At 40.1% G+C, this 20,780-nt stretch overlaps 1 protein-coding gene and 1 long non-coding RNA gene across 5 annotated transcripts in view; both read left to right on the forward strand.

Moving 5' to 3' along the window:
* LOC117508416 lies at positions 1 to 2,324 on the forward strand. Its single transcript, XR_004560084.1, has 2 exons — positions 1 to 1,795; positions 2,002 to 2,324. It is a non-coding gene; the product is annotated as an uncharacterized LOC117508416 (long non-coding RNA).
* Positions 2,325 to 13,458: 11,134 nt separating this feature from the next.
* Positions 13,459 to 20,780, forward strand: part of taf15 (TAF15 RNA polymerase II, TATA box binding protein (TBP)-associated factor) — a 52,241-nt gene continuing 44,919 nt past the window's right edge. For all 4 annotated transcript variants that reach the window (XR_004560085.1, XM_034168180.1, XM_034168181.1 and 1 more), the window contains exons 1-3: positions 13,459 to 13,615; positions 14,297 to 14,330; positions 14,540 to 14,573. Coding sequence is in view for 3 of the 4 variants with exons in the window: in XM_034168180.1 (XP_034024071.1) it covers positions 13,606 to 13,615; positions 14,297 to 14,330; positions 14,540 to 14,573 (78 nt within the window). In the remaining variant the exon portion in view is untranslated. The remainder of the gene's footprint in view (positions 13,616 to 14,296; positions 14,331 to 14,539; positions 14,574 to 20,780) is intronic.

Genomic DNA, 20,780 nt, shown 5'->3' on the forward strand with positions numbered 1-20,780 from the left:
ATGCCCTTCCTGACGCAACCCTACTCATTTATCCGGACTTGGGACCAGCACTCAGAATGCACACCCCATGTAGCTGAGTTATGTATGGTCTTCATGATTTTGATTTTTTTTTATTATTATTTATTTATTTTTATTTTTTTTTGTATTTGTGATTTTGTGCCTATATTTGTGAAAATGTCACATTTGAGTTTCACCTTGAAAGTTAGGAATTGGCTTAATTCATTCAGTGTCAAATTTAGTTGGGAACTAGTCGATAGCTAATGATTTTCATTAGTTGTCCCAACCCTAATAGACTGCACAATACCGTCAAAACCATGAGAATCTGTTTTTGTTTCACCCATATAATAGTGCTGAACACACACATATATATATAATTTTCTTTGCTTACAAAATTATAGAAAATAATGCCAGGTATCCATGGAAATGACTAATTATGTCAGCACGGCGCCAATCAACACTACAGTGCAGAGGCTGTGATGATCAACACCAGAGATTGAGGTGGTCTGTGCAGCCATTAATCTTGTTTCTCTCTCTCGCTTTCTCCTCTCCCTGTTCTGCTGAGCTCTTGTAAGTCAAAACAACACATTTCTTATTGCTTTAACTGGAAGACAGTCATGTGCTGTGTGCACGCTCTTTTAAGTCTTTACATTGATTAATTGTAAGCCTTAATGATCATTAATGAAACACAACTGATTTTTTTATTTTAATGGGAATCTGTAAGAATCTTTGATTAATGAAGTCTTTCATCCAGATTTTAACTTTGGAGGAGCAAATTTGAAAATGACAGCAGCCCAGGTTAAACTCTTGCTCAAATAAGGCAATTATTGAGGGGACATATAGTGTAAAACCAGTAATGCCATGATATAATAACATCAGAGTCCAAACACTTACAAATACAGTGATATTAATGTTAGGTCATATTGCCCACCCGTATTCTGAGATCACATTTAGGAACCTATTTTCCAAATTTATTTGATCAGGGTTGTTGTTTTAGAATAAGTCATAAATGTTGAACACTGTTATATTTTATGTAATTGTTACCATTCATTAAATTTAGGTGTGCAGCTTCTGAGGGGGATACTAAGTGGGGAAGTCAGTGTGTTTTGTGGGATAAAATCTTGCTAATCCAACCTGTTAGTACATAATTCTACTGTGAAAATGAAGGGTTCAACCATGAATGTTTTTAAATTCAGTTTCTCACACTTGCAATTGAATTGTTTTACTCAAGGGAATACCATTACACATTGTCACGGGCGAATGTACGACATCATGTGACTGAATGCATAAAATGTAACATTTGTGGCAGTGTGTTGTACTGTCACATATCTGATATAAAGTTGTGCTGATAAACTGAGCTACAAATTTCTCTGATTATAATGCATTAAATGTCTTGTACAGCATGTAAAACTTAAGTGAGAAAATGTACAAAACTGGCAACAAACTTGGTACAGTATTTTTTTTTTTTTTTTACAACTTTGTATTTTGAGAGGAATTTTCCTTATATGCAGAAGTTGCTGTTAACTTAAATCGGAAACAGTAATGTATTAAGAGAGGATGATGCAATGGGAAGATTTTTTTTTTTTTTTTTTTACTTTTAAGGGAACATGAGTGTTTTTCTTTTATTTGCATAAGACTGCCTTTTAAAGAGTAACTTCATCCCTACAAATCTTAATTTGTAGTTGTTCACATGCAGTCAGGAGTGTGGTGAGTGCACCTTAGCCACACTGAACAGTAATCTCATTGTGGGCACTTCTGACTACATCACTCCTTCACTCATACATCAGTGAAAGCAGGGGTTACAAACCCTGTTCTTGGAGATCAACTGCCTTGTATGTTTTTCACATCTACCTACTTTTTTTTTTTATGGGTATTTTCCAGCTCTTGATAAGCTGAGAACATGTAATAGAGTTAATTGCCAGGGGGTGGGAACAGGGACAGTTCGAAAACATGCAGGGCAGGTGCTCTCCAGGTGCAGGGTTGGTGACCCCTGAGTTAAACAAGGGTATTGTGATGAGATAAAATTCTGCAACATGCACATAAAGTTCTGACAGGCAACCTCTGTTGGGCATTATAGTTTTGTCCCACCCCCTTAGTAATTTCATAGATATGCACATCTGTATGGAGAACACATATTGTCACTGACTTGATCATACAAATGTTTTTTAACTCATTCTTGCAAGTAAAACAAGCATGTAAAAATCATAGCATCACTTAGAAAACTAAGTGCAGCTTGTGCCTTTTCTAACACTGCCTTATGGTGCATCCAGAAAGTATTCACGGTGCTTCACTTTATCCACATTTTATGTTACAGCCTTATACCAAAATGGAGTAAATTAATTTTTTCCCTCAAATTTCAATTCACAACACCCCATAATGACATGAAAAGGCTTTTTTATTATTATTATTATTATTATTACTACTATTTTGTTTTTTTTTTTGCAAATTTCTAAAAAAAAAAGACACGAAATCACGTGTACATAAGTATTCACACTCTTCGCGCAATATTTTGTTGATGCACCTTTGGCAGCCATTACAGCTTCAAGTCTTCTTGGATATGATGCCACAAGCTTGGTGCATGCATCTTTCCGCAGATTTGCCCATTCCTCTTTGCAACACCTCTCACGATCCATCAGGTTGGATGGGGAGTGTCGGTGCACAACCATTTTCAGATCTCTCCAGACATGTTGAATTGGGTTCAGGTCTGGGCTCTGGCCGGACCACTCAAGGACATTCACAGACTTGTTCTGAAGCCACTCCTTTGATATCTTGACTGCATGTTTAGGGTCATTGTCCTGCTGAAAGATGAACCGTCGCCCAAGTCTGAGGTCAAGAGTGCTCTGGAGCAGGTTTTCATCCAGGATGTCTCTGCATTCATTTTTCCCTCAAACCTGACTAGTGTCCCCATACCTGCCGCTGACAAACATCCCCACAGCATGATGCTGGTGGTAGGGACTGTGCCTGGTTTTCTCCAAACATGACGCCTGGCATTATACCAGAGAGTTCAATCTTTCTCATCAGACCAGAGAATTTTGTTTCTCATGGTCTGAGAGTCCTTCGGGTGCATTTTGGTGAACTGCAGGTCGGCCGCCATGTGCCTTTTCCTAAGGAGTGGCTTCTTTCTGGCCACTCTACCATACAGGCCTGATTGGTAGATTGCTGCAGAGGTGGTTGTCCTGGAACGTTCTGTCTCATATCGAGGAATGCTGGAGCTCCGACAGAGTGACCATCAGGTTCTTGGTCACCTCCCGGACTAAGGCCCTTCTCCCCCGTCACTCAGTTTAGACGGGCGGGCAGCTCTAGAAGAATCCTGGTGGATCCAGACTTTCATTTATGGATGATGGAGGCCACTGAGCTCATTGGGACCTTCAGAGCAGCCACAAATGTTTCTGTACCCTTCCCCAGATTTATGCCTCATGATAATCTTTCTGAGGTCTACAGACAATTCCTTTTACTTCATGCTTGCTCTGACATGCACTGTCACCTGTGGGACCTTATACGTAGGCAGGTGTGTCGTTCCAAATCATGTCCAATCAACTGAATTTAGCCCAAGTGGACTTCAGTTAAGCTGTAGAAACATCTCAAGGATGATCAGTGGAAACAAGATGCACTTGCACTCAATTTTGAGCATTATTGCAAAGGCTGTAAACACTTATGTATATGTGATTTTAGTTAGAGTTTTTTTTTTATTTTGCAAAAAATAAACATTTTGCATTGTCATTATGGGGTATTGTGTGCATAAATGAATTTAATAAATTTTGGAATTCGGCTGTAACAACAAAATATGAAAAAAGTGAAGCGCTGTGAATACATTCTGGATGTACCGTATGTATTAGACTATTATGCTAATCCCTGATCATATTTACTCTTTACATCACTATTTTCTCTTTTCTGAAAATGTAGTAATACATGTAAATCTGAGAAACATTACCCTGTTTTATCATTTCACTGTATAATTGTTGAATTTTATCATGGTATGTATTTTTAATTAATAAAATTTGAGTAAATAAGGTTGTGACCTTGATTTTTGGGACCAAATAAAGTACTTAAAGAAAATCAATTGTTTCATGAAATAAAATGCTGAAGGTTTGTCATCTATGCAGTGGATATTGTGTTTTTATACTACCAATTTTTTTCTAAAGAGGATAAATGATGTTTTGGGAAACTTAGAATGGTTTGGTGTGGCCATCAGAACAATCAGAGTTTGACGCAACACCAGCAAGTTCTTTAAAAATGTTAATGCAAATAAAACTTGCCTAAACTGTCACTGTATAAACCGGATATTCACACTTGCTGGACAAAAACAAAAGTCCCAATTTTTCATGTAATTAACACCGTATATAACGGAAATGAAGTTCAGCACTGACACCGATTCAAGGACAGTTTGTACCATATTTCCGTGATTAAAAGTTAAGTTTGTTTTTTTTTTTTCAAACGGTGCTCAGAACACCGGCACCTAAACAAAACAGACCAAAATTTAAGGTGTGATTAACTATTAAGATGAGAGAAATATCTTAAGATTTTGCATAAATACACACTGGTCAATACTTTTATATTAGAAAGATTGAGTCTGTAATTCCAATATTGAAACAACTTTGCATCTGTTCTGGATGTGTAAATTTCTGGATGGATGTTTGGCTTCACACAGCTGCTCTAACAACTTTTGCTTCTCTTTTAAAGACATTCTTTTTGGGATTTTTGATTTCAGGATGAGTTTTTCCAATACTAAACAGGATTTTTTTGTAAATGTGGTTGACTGCAGCTTGTGAATGGATAAGGCCCCTCTGTATTAATACCTCCTCTTCCATACCGGGACCTCTTTAATGACCTCGTTTTTGGACTCTGCATTTACATCTGTAGTGAGTATGGCCATAGATATATCTTTACAGCATCAAAAGGTGCCTTAATTTTCCATTTTTAACAAAGAACTGACTCCCCAAACATTTCTAAGGCCAGAATGTCTGAAGCTGAAGGATGTTAACACTCAGGTACTGAAATCCCCCACTTTTTCACAAACTGACCAGTCTTCCAAACATTTCCTTGCTAAATGTATGACGCCTCTGGAAAGCTTCAAAAAACAGTCCCTATGAATCAAAAACCCTTGTTGAAATGACAAGAAATATCAACACCTAAGTACTCTGTGTTATATGGATCTCCAGGAAAAAGGCTGCTTCTTAGAAAACACAACCAACTATTACAGTGCAAATCCACGTCCTCTCTTGTCCCGCTCAACAACTCTGCTCCAGATGTGGATACAGCCTTTTAAAGGCCTGGGGCCCCCTGCTGGTTCCTTTTAGGACGCCACAGTCCTCCCCTGTAAACTTATACTGTAACTGCACCTTAAAAAAAAAAAACGTTCTTTTTTTAGTTACAAAAAGTACGGTAGTCTTTTTACAAATTCAGTCTACTGGGAGGTTTATTTGTCCTTTTTAGTCTTCCTGCAGTTTGTGGTACAAAACTGGTTTCACGACTGTTGAAGGAACTGTTACTGTCCCACAGTTCTCAGGTTCCTTTTTCTGAGGTTCAGTTTTCTCAGCCAGTCCAAAATCAAAAACAAATCCATCATCAAGAGCATCATTCTTGTACATTTCTTTCTACATTCAGATTCTGTTTGTTTTTGTTTTCCAACAGCTGGTTAACATGCCTTTTTTTTTTAACTCAGCCACATGGGGTGTGCAGCCAGTACATTCTGAGTGCCGGTCCCAAGCCCGGATAAATGAGGAGGGTTGCGTCAGGAAGGGCATCCTGCGTAAAACAAGCCAACCCAACTATGCAGACTATCAAATGTCCATACCGGATCGGTCACGGCCCGGGTTAACAACGTCCGCCACCGGTGCTGTTGCCCAACAGGGTGCCGGTGGAAATTGGGCTACTGCTGGGCGAAGACAACGAAGAAGAGGAGGAGAACATTTCCACAAACAGCGGGAGAAGAAGAAAACTAGAAGGGTGGAAATGAGAGTGAGGACTTTGAATGTTGGTAGTATGACTGGTAAAGGGAGAGAGCTGGCTGCTAATATGATGGAGAGGAGAAAGGCAGACATATTGTGTTTGCAAGAGACCAAGTGGAAGGGAAGTAAGAGCAGGAGCATCGGCGGTGGGTACAAGTTGTTGTACCATGATGAGGACAGAAAGAGAAATGGTGTTGGGGTCATTTTAAAGGAAGAGTACGTTAAAAGTGTGTTGGAGATTAAGCGAGTGTCTGACAGGGTGATGAGTGTGAAGTTAGAAATTGAAGGGGTGATAATGACTGTCATCAGTGCATATGCCCCATAGGTAGGTAGGTTGTGAGATGGAGAAAGAAGATTTCTGGAGTGTGTGCCCAAGCATGAAAGAGTGGTGATAGAAGCAGACTTCAATGGGCATGTTGGTGAAGGGAACAGAGGTGATGAGGAAGTAATGGGTAGATATGGTATCAAGGATAGGAATGGGGAAGGACAGATGGTAGTTGATTTTGCAAAAAAGATGGAAATGGTTGTGGTGAATACCTACTTTAAGAAAAAGCACAGGGTAACATAAGAGTGGAGGAAGGTGCACACAGGTGGACTACATTCTTTATAGGAGATGCAAACTAAATGAAATCAGAGACTGTAAGGTGGTGGCAGGAGAGAGTGTCATTAGACAGCATAGGATGGTTGTTTGTAGGATGACTTTAGAGGTAAAGAAGAAGAAGACAAGAGTGAGAGCTTAACAAAGGATCAGATGGTGGAAGCTGAAGGAGGAAGACTGTTGTGGGAAATTTAGTGAGCAGGTGAGAGAAGCACTGGTTGGAGGGGAAGCAATTTTGGACAACTGGAAAGGTACTGCAGATGTGGTGAGGGAGACAGGACAGTACTGGGTATGACATCTGGACAGTGGAAGGAAGACAAGGAGACTCGGTGGTGGAATAAGGAGAAAGAGGTTGGCGAAAACGTTTTGGGATATTCGGAGAGATGAAGAAAGTAGACAAGAGTACAAGGAGATGCAGTGTAAGGCGAAAAGAGAAGTGGCAAAAGCAAAGGAAAAGACATATTGCGAGCTGTACAAGAAGTTGAATAGTAAGGAAGGAGAAAAGGACTTGTACCGATTGGCCAGACAAAGGGACAGAGCTGGAAAGGATGTGCAGCAGGTTAGGGTGGTAAAAGATGCACATGGTAATGTGCTGACAAGTGAAGACTGTGTGCTGAGAAGTTGGAGGGAATATTTTGAAAGGCTGATGAATAAAGAAAATGAGCGAGAGAAAAGGTTGGATGAAGGAGGTGAGAGTAAATCAGGAAGTACAAGAGATTAGTAAGGAAGAAGTGAGGGCTTCTATGAAGAGGATGAAGAGTGGAAAGGCAGTTGGTCCAGATGACATTCCGGTGGAGGCATGGAAATGTCTAGGAGAGATGGCAGTAGAGTTTCTAACCAAATTGTTTAATAAAATCTTGGCAAGTGAGAGGATGCCTCAGGAGTGGAGACGAAGTGTGCTGGTTCCTATTTTCAAGAACAAGGGTGATGTGCAGAGCTGCAGTAACTACAGAGGCATAAAGTCGATCAGCCACAGCATAAAGTTATGGGAAAGAGTAGTAGAAGCTAGGCTTAGAAAACAGGTGAAGATCTGTGAGCAGCAATATGGTTTCATGCTGAGAAAGAGTACTACAGATGCAATGTTTGCTCTGAGAATACTGTTGGAGAAGTACAGAGAAGGCCAGAAAGAGTTACGTTGTGTGTTTGTGGACTTAGAAAAAGCTTATGATAGGGTGCCAAGAGAAGAGTTGTGGTATTGTATGAGGAAGTCTGGAGTGGCAGAGAAGTATGTTAGGGTAGTGCAGGACATGTACAAGAATAGTGTGACAGCGGTGAGATGCGCAGTCAGCATGACAGACTCATTCAAGGTGGAGGTGGGATTACACCAAGGATCAGCTCTGAGTCCTTTCTTGTTTGCGGTGGTGATGGACAGGTAGACGGATGAGATCAGACAGGAGTCCCCATGGACTATGTGTTGGGTATTTACAGAAAAACAACTAGAATTTAATCTCAATGAGCTTAACAGTGTGTGCGGATCTGGTACACATGGAGCTCTTTTTACTACAGCAGCATTTACTGCCTGCAGATCTTGAATCATTCTCCATCCCACTGAGGGCGGAGCCTTTTTTTACAGGAAATATGGGTGTCCTACATGGTGAATCTGGACATGGCACTATTACTCCTGCTGTTAATAAATTCTCTATTACTGGCCTGATTCCTTCAATTGCATCAGGTTTCAATGGATACTGTCTTACACATGGTCTGTATTCTGTTTTTGTTCTTATAACTACAGGTTGTGCATTTTTTATCAGTCCTACGTCTGAAGGACCTGTTGTCCACAATCCTGATGGTACAGAAGAGAGAAGATCATCCTCTTCAGGACTCAACTGAAACACTCAGGATTGTGAAGTGGACACATCAATGTGTGTTCCAGCTGTCAGCACCAATGAGACATTAACTGGCACTTTATACAATTTAGTTGATGGACTGAACTCCGTTCGTGGTCCAACTCTGCTCCAATCAGTGGCTGACAAAGCTGTTATGACTGTCAGTCCCAATTCTTGCCATTCTGTCAAATATGGTTTACAAAGTGACACATGTAATGGCATACCTGTGAATCTCAATTTTAAAACATCTTCAGTGGCACCTGTTACTGTTATGACAGCTGTTGAGTTGCCATCATGAATCAAATCGGTCATTGTCAGCTTCACAGGTGAAACATTTTTCAATTTGTTTCATACACTGGTGTTCCTGGCAATATGCCACTATGGACTCTAAATACACTCTCAAATCTGCATCTAAACTCTATCCATGGTTCTCCTTCTTTCTGAGTTGTCCTGGTAATTTCAGTATAATTTATCTTTGGTCCTAACACTCCTTTTGCCCGTGTAATCATAGCTTCCACTCTTGTTTTCAAGACTGTATCATCATGTGGCAATGGTACGCCATCCTGGTCTGCAGGATTCCAGTCTCCGCGTATCTGACTCCATTTAGGGCCACATGCTTTCATCCACACCTGTTGGACTTCAGGTCCACTAAGGTGGTAAGAATTTCTAATGTTTTCTATATCCTGCATAAATCCCTCAATATCGACATGTGGCGATGGTATCATGTCGACTGCTGCTTTGATATCATCAGCATTCCATGTTCGATATACGAGCATGGTTGATCGCTGTCCTGCTGTTCCTGCACGAGGATTTGGTACTTCTATCATAGGATAGGCACCTCCCTGGTCACTGTGTTCCACCATGGGAGGGGCTGTGGGCACTTTCGCTTGACTGCGTGTTTGTGGTTTTTCTGGTTTTTCACTTTTTACCTTAGGTTTTACTGCTAAATCATACTGTGGTGGCGGTACATCGTCATCCTCTGGTAGAGGAGATAAAGGTGTTGTTGTCACCGACGATCCAGCCGGCGGTGGTTGCTGAGGTTGTTCTGGTTCTCTGTGCTGAATTATCACATCTTCTTCTGCCTTACCTACAGCTTTCTTTTTCCTTGCTTTCTCTAATCGTTGCTTCTCTGCTCCCTTCTGTCTGTTCTCTGCTTCCTCCTCCCAAAATGCCACTAAATCTGCCCCTACTTTCTGCATCTTTTTCTCATCACCTTTATGTTGCTGTTCTAACTCCTTCTTTAGCTTCTGTATACTGATCAGGTTCAGTCGTCCGTCAAAGTCATGTTTATTAATCCAGGTCTCCAATTTTTTGTTGTTTTTGGATTTTTTTTGCTTCCATAAATTTCCAGTCGTCAGTTGATAAATTTTCCTTATTTTAGACGTCTTACCCCCCATTTTTATTATCCCTTGTTATAATTTGGACTTCAGACGGGGGCACACCTGGGGTGTTCTAAATCTGAAGTTTTCACACTTTCTTTGGACGTGACAATTAATTTGCCGTCGTGTGGTTGATTCCTTTCACCTCCCCGTAGGAAGCGGAATCACTTGCCTCTGCTTCCACACACACGGTTGTCACTAACGTTGTCCAAAGTATTGCACTTTCACACAGTTATTTACACTTACACAAAACACTATTTACACATAGAAACACTTTTAATAATCGTACGCGCATTCTTATGTCAGGGGAGCTCGCCCTCCCGTGAAATTTAACTACTGTCCTGCATTAGGGGACTCCGCCGTCCCTGCCAAATTTAACTGCTTTTTTACAGTGCACATATTTCTACCCGGGATTTCCTTTACGTATTAAAACAGAGGAGTCCGTATCCTCCTTCCGGAATTTAACTACTTGCGTCCCTCGCAACCGTAGAGGAGTCCGCCCTCCTCGCGGAGTTTAACTGCTTTGCATTAACAGACGATTCCACGCCATCGCTTACGGAGTTTAACTGTTTATGTGATCACTTTTATCCCCTACCGGTACGCGTATATAAACAGAGGAGTCCGCACCCTCCTTACAGAGTTTAACTGCTTTGCATTAACAGACGATTCTGTATCATCGCTTGCGGAATTTAACTGTTTATGTGATCTGATCACCACTCACTCGGTACTATTTACAAAGAAATTCTACTCACTGACTCGACTTCCTGTCTGTTTTCTTCGGGAAAATCTCGTCAACCAGACGATGCCAACGGTGGTCGACAATTGCAGACACGATCAATCGATCGGACCTTGGCCAAGGATTTACGTCTGGACTTGACGACCTCCGCTGGACACCTCCGGTATTGTTGAGATCCCGGACGAGCCCCCAGTCAATGTTGGGTATTTTCTCCTCCAAACATTTTTAAAACCTTTAACAAGACAAACAGAGTCAAGAAACACCAGTGAGACAGAAAGTCAAATATTACGCGCGGAGTGCGGCCAGGCTGTACACCAAGGCTACACTAAAGTCTGGCCTGCTTTTCCGCTCTTTTTATTAAGAGACGCCCTCATCACATAAACAAGAAACTTGTCCTAAGGGTGGGGGTAATGACGCAAGACAAGTTTCTTCCCATAACATAAACGCATACGTCAAGGTGCAGCTGTAAGGAAGAACACTTCAGGTCAGCACATCTCGTTCGTCTGTTGCAGTTATCAGCTGTTTTGCATCTGCCTGGAACACTAAGCATCACAATCAGTCAAAATTCAACCTTCAGTTCTTTTACTCCCAGTCGTTAGCGGCTACGAAAACAAAGTTATGTTATAACAATAAGTACATCCAGTCCTTCATTCCCAGTTCAGATTGACCCCAGAGTGCTAAAACAAAATTGAATTCTCAGGCTTGGTTAAGACAGGTGCAAAACAGCACAACACCGTTCTCATGAGAAAGAAGACAAAGCTAAAACAAGGTTGAATAACACATACATTCTCAGGGTGAAGTGCAAACAGCACAACACCGTTTTCATAAGAAAGAAGACGAAGGTACAAATGTTTAACAGTGATAACATATATATATATATATAAAATCCTTAACACTATGATGTTTGCAGATGACATTGTGATCTGTAGTGAGAGTAGAGAGCAAGTTGAGTCTAGTCTGGAGAGGTGGAGATATGCTTTGGAGAGAAGGGGAATGAAAGTCAGTAGAAGCAAGACTGAGTACATGTGTGTGAATGGGAGGGAGCCCAGTGGAATAGTGCAGTTACAAGGAGTAGAAGTGGTGAAAGAAGATGAGTTTAAATATTTGGGGTCAACTCCTGGGGGATTTCAACGATATATATATATATATATATATATATATATATATATATATATATATATATATATATATATATGTGTGTGTGTGTGTGTGTCTATAGAATACTAGCAAAAAAACTGATTATTTACAGGTATTATACCAAAGGGGCCCGTTATTTAGGCAACCCATCATCTTGGCTTTTATATTTTTTATTTTAATTTAATTTAATTTTAATTTTAAACCAACAGATTGAAAAACTCGTTTGTCCCTCAGGCCATCAGACTGTACTCCTCGTCACTTGGGGAAGGTGAAGTAACAGGAAGACAGAAGTCAGGAATGAGAGGAACAGTAGTAGCCAGTAAACCAGTATTGATCAGTATGTCTGGCATTTACATTATGTATTTGTATTTAAATTTATATTTGCAAACTTTTTATTTTTTAACTTTTGATACTCTGTGTGCTTCTTACCCTGTGTGCTGCTATACAATGCTGCTAGAACCTCGATTTCCCCGAGGGAGTCTTCCCAAGGGATCAATGAAGTTCCAGGTAATATCTAATGTAATCTGATCTAGTCTAATCTAATTAATTTATATCAAGTTGTAGAGATTTGCTTTGAGTTTAAGGAAAAGAATTTTAGAATTTTTTATATTGAGAAGCCTGATTTACTTTTTGTATTTGAAATGGCATAAATAAATTGAAATGTGTGAAATGCCAAGGGGCCAAATAGTTTTGCAAGGCACTGTAATGTGAGATTCGGTCTGTAATTCTACAAAGCTCTGATGTCTAATTAACATGCCAAAGCAATAGGTGGCGATATTTACACGTTAAGTGCTTTCAGAGAGCCGAAGAAAAGCTCAATATTGTTGCCAAATCTGATTATTACAAGCGACTTTTTTGTAAATACTGTCCGTGTCATGGAGCAGCGGTGGTGGTCAAGTGGTTAGTGTGTGAAAGGTTCCCGGTTCAAACCTCACCCCTACCACATGTCTCCATGTAAAGTGAAGATGCGTTTGGAAGGGCATCCAACGTAAAACTTGTGCCAATTCAACATGCAGATCCACCTTGGATCTGCTGTGACGACCCCAAGTGAATTGCTGGACTCAGTCATTGGAAGACGTGTATCTTGTATGTGCTCAAAGTTCCAAATTTGTAGAAAGATTCACTTCGGTCAGCAGTGACATTAATATGTCTGGGTCCTTGCGCTTATTATCTTATGGCAACATGATGTCGCTGGGCAGAAGTGTTTGACAATGCTGATAAGTCTGCAGGGGTTTGCAGGAATGATGTCCTGGTGCTTCTTGTCTTTCTGTGTGGTTGGACACTAACCACTGACCTATGATGATGACTGTCGTTTGTGGTTGGTCTCTTTGGAATCCTTGGGTACCAATGGAATGACTTTTTGTCAAATGAGTGGTTGCTTATGGAGACTCGGGTGTCTCATTTGCAATGTGAGGGAATGTCAGCTTCTACATTTTGGACTTGTTGGCCTTGGGCCAGACCTCTGAAAGTGGGTGTCTCACTACTTCCATGCAATGTGCATGAGCTAGCACGCAGGTGTGTCAGTGCTGAGGACCCAGTCAACCAGAAATGACCAAGGGGATGTCCACGTTCTATCTGTTTGCAGGAAATACAGCAGATGACTACTTCAGTTGCATAGTGTGTTGGGTGGCACAACACCACTGCATGTATGCACAAAACCAAAAACATTTGGCTCTGTCAGTGGACAATTGAACATTTTTCTGTTTATTAATATTTATAGTATGATCAAACTATAATTTTATTCATCACACACACACACACACACACACACACGCACGCGCACGCACGCACGCCCCCCTCTCTTGGTAAGACAATGCACTTCTTTTGGGCTTGGTTCTCTCGTTAGATCTGGCAACTCTGGAAAGCCGCCATAAGGGAAGTGCCGCGGCGTGCTCACCTCATTCTCTCGAGCTGCGTTCATTTTAATCGGCTAATCAATCGCAGCAGGATTCGTCGTTTTTAATCTTATATTACAATATACAGAATGGCCACCGGTAAGTATGTTATCACATTTACTTAGTCCACTTTTCCCGTTTAGATTTTTTAGTAATGATTTTAACAGCAGCCGAACAAGCTAATTTGGTAGTTAACCACTATTGAGGCCAGACGGGTTCCGTCTAATTCATGAAATGCAGCCCGTCTTCTATTAATACAACAGAACTCACTTTATGACGAATTTAAAATAGTATTTCCCTTTTGTCACCGAGATATAATACACTTATTATGGTGGTGGTATTTGTTGAGTCTTCGACTTTATGTTTTTGTTTTGGCGTGGCACCGGGCCTTGTCGTTTGGTGCTTGATGTTGCGTCAATGCGTCTTTGTTTTTACTTTCTCCTACAAAATGTGATGTACTCAATTGTAAGATGCCACATGACAGACAAAATTTATATCTGGCCGTCTCTGTGTAATAACTACTGCGAGGATGCGCGGGATTTGTAAACTCGTATGTTGCTTCGCTTTGTATCAGGAATTAGCCGGAGGCAGCAGTGAATTAACCGCCATTTTCGTTGAAGGCGTGCTGACCGGCCTGTTTGCGTATAACGATCAAAACTGTGGAATTAATCTTCCCCTTCCTCTGTTTGATTTAATTTGCTTCACCAACCTTTTAACAAGGTGTTAAAGAAATGCGTTGTAAGATTTCTAAGCTGTTTAAATCTGTGACTTGACTTTCAGATTCAGGCTACGGTCAACATGGTGGCGCACAAAGGTACTAACTCAAATACTGAAATTTGAGACCGAACCAGTTTGATACAATGATTCTCTTCTTTTTTTGAAAAAAAAATATTGGGATTATGAAAATGATTGTGATAGTGCTACTTTATTTATTAATGGTATTTTATCAAAGGAAAGTGATTTAATTTTTGAGTTGGATCAAGAGTCTGTTGTTACTAACTGCTTTGTTTCCCCCTGCTTTAGCTACGGATCCTATGGAGGTCAGCAGAGTGGACAGGTACGCATCTGTGCTATGTCTCTGGGTTGGGGTGGCCAGTGGTAATAGACCCTTTTCCATGCTGTGCATGGGTACCCGTGATGCGTAGGGCAGAAAACGTTATCATAGAGCAGGCACCAGTGAGCTGTGAGGCACCAGTTCTTGCTAAAGGGAGAGAATGGTTAATTCATGTGGTGTTGATTTTTATTTATTCATTTATATCCCCCCTTCCCCCTTTGGGTGTACAAAACATGCAGAGGCAGGCAAGAGGTCAGTAAAAATGTTTGGCATCCTGAGTCATGAAGCAGAAAGGACTGGGGGCGCTTTCTGTCGAGTGACACCAGCTGTGGTTAACCACCATTCTGTTCCTCCATTTACCTTTATTTATTTACTTTTTCTTCTGCAACAAACATTTGCACAAATAATTTAGTGTTCTAATAGCTTTCAAGATACTGTTAAATTTAGCTCCATTTAATTTAAGGATGCCCAAATATAGCACAATGATATTGCGTGTGGTAACTGGATATCGCATCATGGTCTTTAGCATCACACCATACCAGACTAATTGATAATATGGCCTGCAAAAGGTTGCGATGGATCGCAATTACTGGCTCATTTCACATTATGCGTTATTTGTCCAAACAGATTAATTGCATTGCTACCACTATCTTATTTGGCTTCAGTCACTAGAAAACAAACCACTTTCTTCAAAGTAAAGGACTTTAACCCCTTAACGCCTATTGTTGCATATATGCTACAATATTTGACTCAAATATGCAACATACCAAATTGACCAGTATGCCTGTTGTCGCAAATTTGCAACATACCATTATTATTATTATAACATAAATTATTACAAAAATACCAAAATTACTACAACCCCTGGCAAAAATTATGGAATCACTGGCCTCGGATGTTCATTCAGTTGTTTAATTTTGTAGAAAAAAAGCAGATCACAGACATGAACTAAAGTCATTTCAAATGGCAACTTTCTGGCTTTAAGAAACACTATCAGAAATCAGGAAAAAAAATTATGGCAGTCAGTAACGGTTACTTTTTTAGACCAAGCAGAGGGAAAAAAAAATATGGAATCATGAAAAAGAAAAGAACGCTCCAACACATCACTAGTATTTTGTTGCACCACCTCTGGCTTTTATGACAGCTTGCAGTCTCTGAGACATGGACTTAATGAGTGACAAACAGTACTCTTCATCAATCTGGCTCCATCTTTCTCTGATTGCTGTTGCCAGATCAGCTTTGCAGGTTGGAGCCTTGTCATGGACCATTTTCTTCAACTTCCACCAAAGATTTTCAATTGGATTAAGATCTGGACTATTTGCAGGCCATGACATTGACCCTATGTGTCTTTTTGCAAGGAATGTTTTCACAGTTTTTGCTCTATGGCAAGATGCATTATCATCTTGAAAAATGATTTCATCATCCCCAAACATCCTTTCAATTGATGGGATAAGAAAAGTGTCCAAAATATCAATGTAAACTTGTGCATTTATTGATGATGTAATGAGCCATCTCCCCAGTGCCTTTACCTGACATGCAGCCCCATATCATCAATGACTGGAAATTTACATGTTCTCTTCAGGCAGTCATCTTTATATATCTCATTGGAACGGCACCAAACAAAAGTTCCAGCATCATCACCTTGCCCAATGCAGATTCGAGATTCATCACTGAATATGACCTTCATCCAGTCATCCACAGTCCACGATTGCTTTTCCTTAGCCCATTGTAACCTTGTTTTTTTTTTTTGTTTAGGTGTTGATAGCTTTCGTTTAGCTTTTCTGTATGTAAATCCCATTTCCTGTACGCTGTTTCTTACAGTTCGTTCACAGATGTTGACTCCAGTTTCCTCCCATTCGTTCCTCATTTGTCTTGTTGTGCGTTTTCGATTTTTGAGTCATATTGCTTTAAGTTTTCTGTGTTGACGCTTTGTTTTCCTTGGTCTACCAGTATGTTTGCCTTTAACAACCTTCCCATGTTTGTATTTGGTCCAGAGTTTAGACACAGCTGACTGTGAACAACCAACATCTTTTGCAACATTGCGTGATGATTTACCCTCTTTTAAGAGTTTGATAATCCTCTCCTTTGTTCAATTGACATCTCTTGTGTTGGAGCCATGGTTCATGTCAGTCCACTTGGTGCAACAGCTCTCCAAGGTGTGATCACTCATTTTTAGAAGCAGACTAAGAAGCAGATCTGATTTGATGCAGGTGTTAGTTTTGGGGATGAAAATTTACAGGGTGATTCCATAATTTATTCCTCAGAATTGATTGAGTCTATTATATTCCCTCTGGTTGGTCTAAAAAAAGTAACCGTTACTGACGGCCACAATTTTTTTTCCCCTGATTTCTTACAGTGTTTCTTAAAGCCAGAAAGTTGCCATTTGAAATTACTTTAGTTTTGTGTCATGTCTGTGATCTGCTTTTTTTCTACAAAATTAAACAACTGAATGAACATCCTCCGAGGCCAGTGATTCCATAATTATTGTCAGGGGTTTGTAGAAGTACGCATTAAAAAAAGTTTATTGTGGTTACAACAATGACATTATGTGTGACAGTAAGAGAGTGGTAACCTATATTTTCCCATTCAATTGACTCAGTGTGTCCAAATGTTTGACTAATACAGTATGTTTGTGCACACGCTGATCTTCTGGTTCCTCCATTTTAAAATGCAGATCCTGCACCGTCACTGGTGAATTGAATTTGAGCATCGTGTGACTTAAAATCCCAAAACTGTTTATACAGTTGTATGCAAAAGTTTGGGCACCCCTGCTAAGTTTCATGATTTTCCTTTATAAATCATTGGTTGTATGGATCAGAAATTTTAGTTAAATATATCATATAGCAGACAAACACACTGATACTTGAGAAGTGAAATGAAGTTTGTAGTATTTACAGAGTGCAATAATTTAAACAAAATTAGGCAGGTGCATAAATTTGGGCACCCTTGTCATTTTATTGATTTGAATACATTCAGCACTAATTATTGAACACAAAGTTGGTTGGTAAGCTCATTGACCCTTGACCTCCTTACACAGGTGAATCAAATCATAAAGGGTATTTAAGGTGGCCATTTGCAAGTGTTTTGCATCTCTTGTAATGAGTGGCAATATGGGAGCCGATAAACAACTTTCAAATGACCTGAAAACAAAGATTGTTCAACATCATGGTTTAAGGGAATATACAAAAAACTATTTCAGAGATTTCAGCTATCAGTTTCCACCGTGAGGAACATAGTGAGGAAATGGAAGACCGCGGGCACAGTACTAGGTAAGGTCTGAAGTGGCAGGCCAAGAAAAATCGCAAATAAGCTGAAGCGAAGGATGGTGTCAACAGTCAGTCAACCCACAGACCTGCTCCAAAGGCCTACACCATGATCTTGCTACAGATAGTGTCTCTGCATCGTTCAACTATACAGCGCACTTTGCACAAGGAGATACTGTATGATGCTGTAATGCAAAGGAAGCCTTTTCTGCATCCACACCACAAACAGTCGCTTGAGGTATGCTAAAGCACATTTGGACAAGCTGGCTTCCTTTTGGAATAAGGTTCTATGGACTGAGGAAACTAAAACTGAGTTATTTGGACATAACAAGGGGCGGTATGCATGGCAGAAAAAGAACACAGCATTCCAAGAAAAACTCCTGCTACCTACAGTAAATTTGGAGGTGGTTCAATCATGCTGTGGGGCTGTGTGGTCAGTGCAGGTACTGGAATCTTGTTAAAGTTGAGGGTCACATGGATTCCAGTCAATACGAGCAGATTCTTGACAACAATGTTCAAGAATCAGTGACAAAGTTGAAGTTGCGCTGGATCTTTCAACAAGATGACGACCCTAAACACTGCTCAAAATCTACTGAGGCATTCATGCAGAGGAACAAGTACAGTGTTCTGGAATGGCTATCTCAGTCCTCAGACCTGAATAGTTTTGAAAATCTGTGGTGAGTTTAAGTGGGCTGTCCATGCTTGGAAACCAAAAAAAATCCTGACTGAACTGGAGATGTTTGTAAAGAAGAATGGTCCAAAATGCCTTCAACCAGAATCCAGACTCTCATTGGAAGCTATAGGAAGTGTTATTTCTGCAAAGGGTGGATCAACTAAATATTGATGGATTTATTTATTTATTTTCCCTGTTGGGGTGCCCAAATTTATGCGCCTGCCCAATTTAAGTAATTATTGTACACACTCTGTAAATCCTATAAACTTAATTTCACTTCTCAAATATCAGTTTGTCTGCTATATGATATATTTAACTGAAATTGTTGACCAATGATTTATAAAGGAGAATTATGGAAATCATCGGGGTGCCCAAACCTTTGCATACAACTGTATGTGTAGGTGCTGACACCATAAACGACATGAGAGAACCTTGTAACATTGGCATCAGCAGCTCATCAAAATCATCTGACCACTCTGAACATATATTTTCTTTATTTTGGCAAAATAATGCTCCTTTGCCTTCTTGATGGGTTTCTTTTTGTACTATAACTTGCTGTGGGTTTTCTCACTGGGCATTATAGTTTTTTACATTGTGGATTCCTTCTCTGGGGTCAGCAGTAATAAACAGTGACCAGCATCCCCAGACATCCAGCACTCTTTCACTTAAGGGCTGTGAATGAATCTATTGCATGTACAACCCCTGGCAAAAATTATGGAATCACCGGCGTCAGAGGATGTTCATTCAGTTGTTTAATTTTGTAGAAAAAAGCAGATTACAGACATGACACAAAACTAAAGTCATTCCAAATGGCAACTTTCTGGCTTTAAGAAACACTATAAGAAATCAAGAAAAAAAATTGTGGCAGTCAATAACGGTTACTTTTTAGACCAAGCAGAGGGGAAAAAAAAATATGGACTCACTCAATTCTGAGGAATAAATTATGGAATCACCCTGTAAATTTTCATCCCCAAAACTAACACCTGCATCAAATCTGATCTGCTCGTTAGTCTGCATCTAAAAAGGATTGATCACACCTTGGAGAGCTGTTGCACCAAGTGGATTGACATGAATCAGGGCTCCAACATGAGATGTCAATTGAAACAAAGGAGAGGATTATCAAACTCTTAAGAGGGTAAATCATCATGCAATGTTGCAAAAGATGTTGGTTGTTCACAGTCAGCTGTGTCTAAACTCTGGACCAAATACAAAACATGGGAAGGTTGTTAAAGGCAAACATACTGGTAGACCAAGGAAGACATCAAAGCGTCAAGACAGAAAACTTAAAGCAGTATGTCTCAAAAATCGAAAATGCACAACAAAACAAATGAGGAACGAATGGGAGGAAACTGGAGTCAACGTCTGTGACCGATCTGTAAGAAACCGCCTAAAGGAAATGGGATTTACATACAGAAAAGCTAAATGAAAGCCATCAACACCTAAACAGAAAAAAAAAACAAGGTTACAATGGGCTAAGGAAAAGCAATCGTGGACTGTGGATGACTGGATGAAAGTCATATTCAGTGATGAATCTCGAATCTGCATTGGGCAAGGTGATGATGCTGGAACTTTTGTTTGGTGCCGTTCCAATGAGATTCATAAAGATGACTGCCTGAAGAGAACATGTAAATTTCCACAGTCATTGATGATATGGGGCTGCATGTCAGGTAAAGGCACTGGGGAGATGGCTGTCATTACATCATCAATAAATGCACAAGTTTACGTTGATATTCAACATGATAATGCATCTTGCCATATAGCAAAAACTGTTAAAACATTCCTTGCAAAAAGACACATAGGGTCAATGTCATGGCCTGCAAATAGTCCGGATCTTAATGCAATTGAAAATCTTTGGAAGTTGAAGAAAATGATCCATGACAAGGCTCCAACCTGCAAAGCTGATCTGGCAACAGCAATCAGAGAAGGTTGGAGCCAGATTGAAGAGTACTGTTTGTCACTCATTAAGTCCATGCCTCAGAGACTGCAAGCTGTTATAAAAGCCAGAGTTGGTGCAACAAAATACAGAAAGTTGTCATTTGAAATGACTTTAGTTTTGTGTCATGTCTGTGATCTGCTTTTTTTTTCTACAAAATTAAACTGAATGAACATCCTCCGAAGCCAGTGATTCCATAATTTTTGCCAGGGGTTGTAGGAGTACTACAAATGTCATTTGCTGTGTTTTCACCTTGTCAAGTCAGTTTAGAGTTTATCTGCTTAGCTTTTTGTGTTGTGTGTGTGTGTGTGTGTACACGTCAAGATTAGTTGACTAATGAT

Source organism: Thalassophryne amazonica, chromosome 4 (genome assembly GCF_902500255.1).
Source record: "Thalassophryne amazonica chromosome 4, fThaAma1.1, whole genome shotgun sequence".
In the NCBI taxonomy this organism is placed as follows: Eukaryota; Metazoa; Chordata; class Actinopteri; order Batrachoidiformes; family Batrachoididae; genus Thalassophryne; species Thalassophryne amazonica.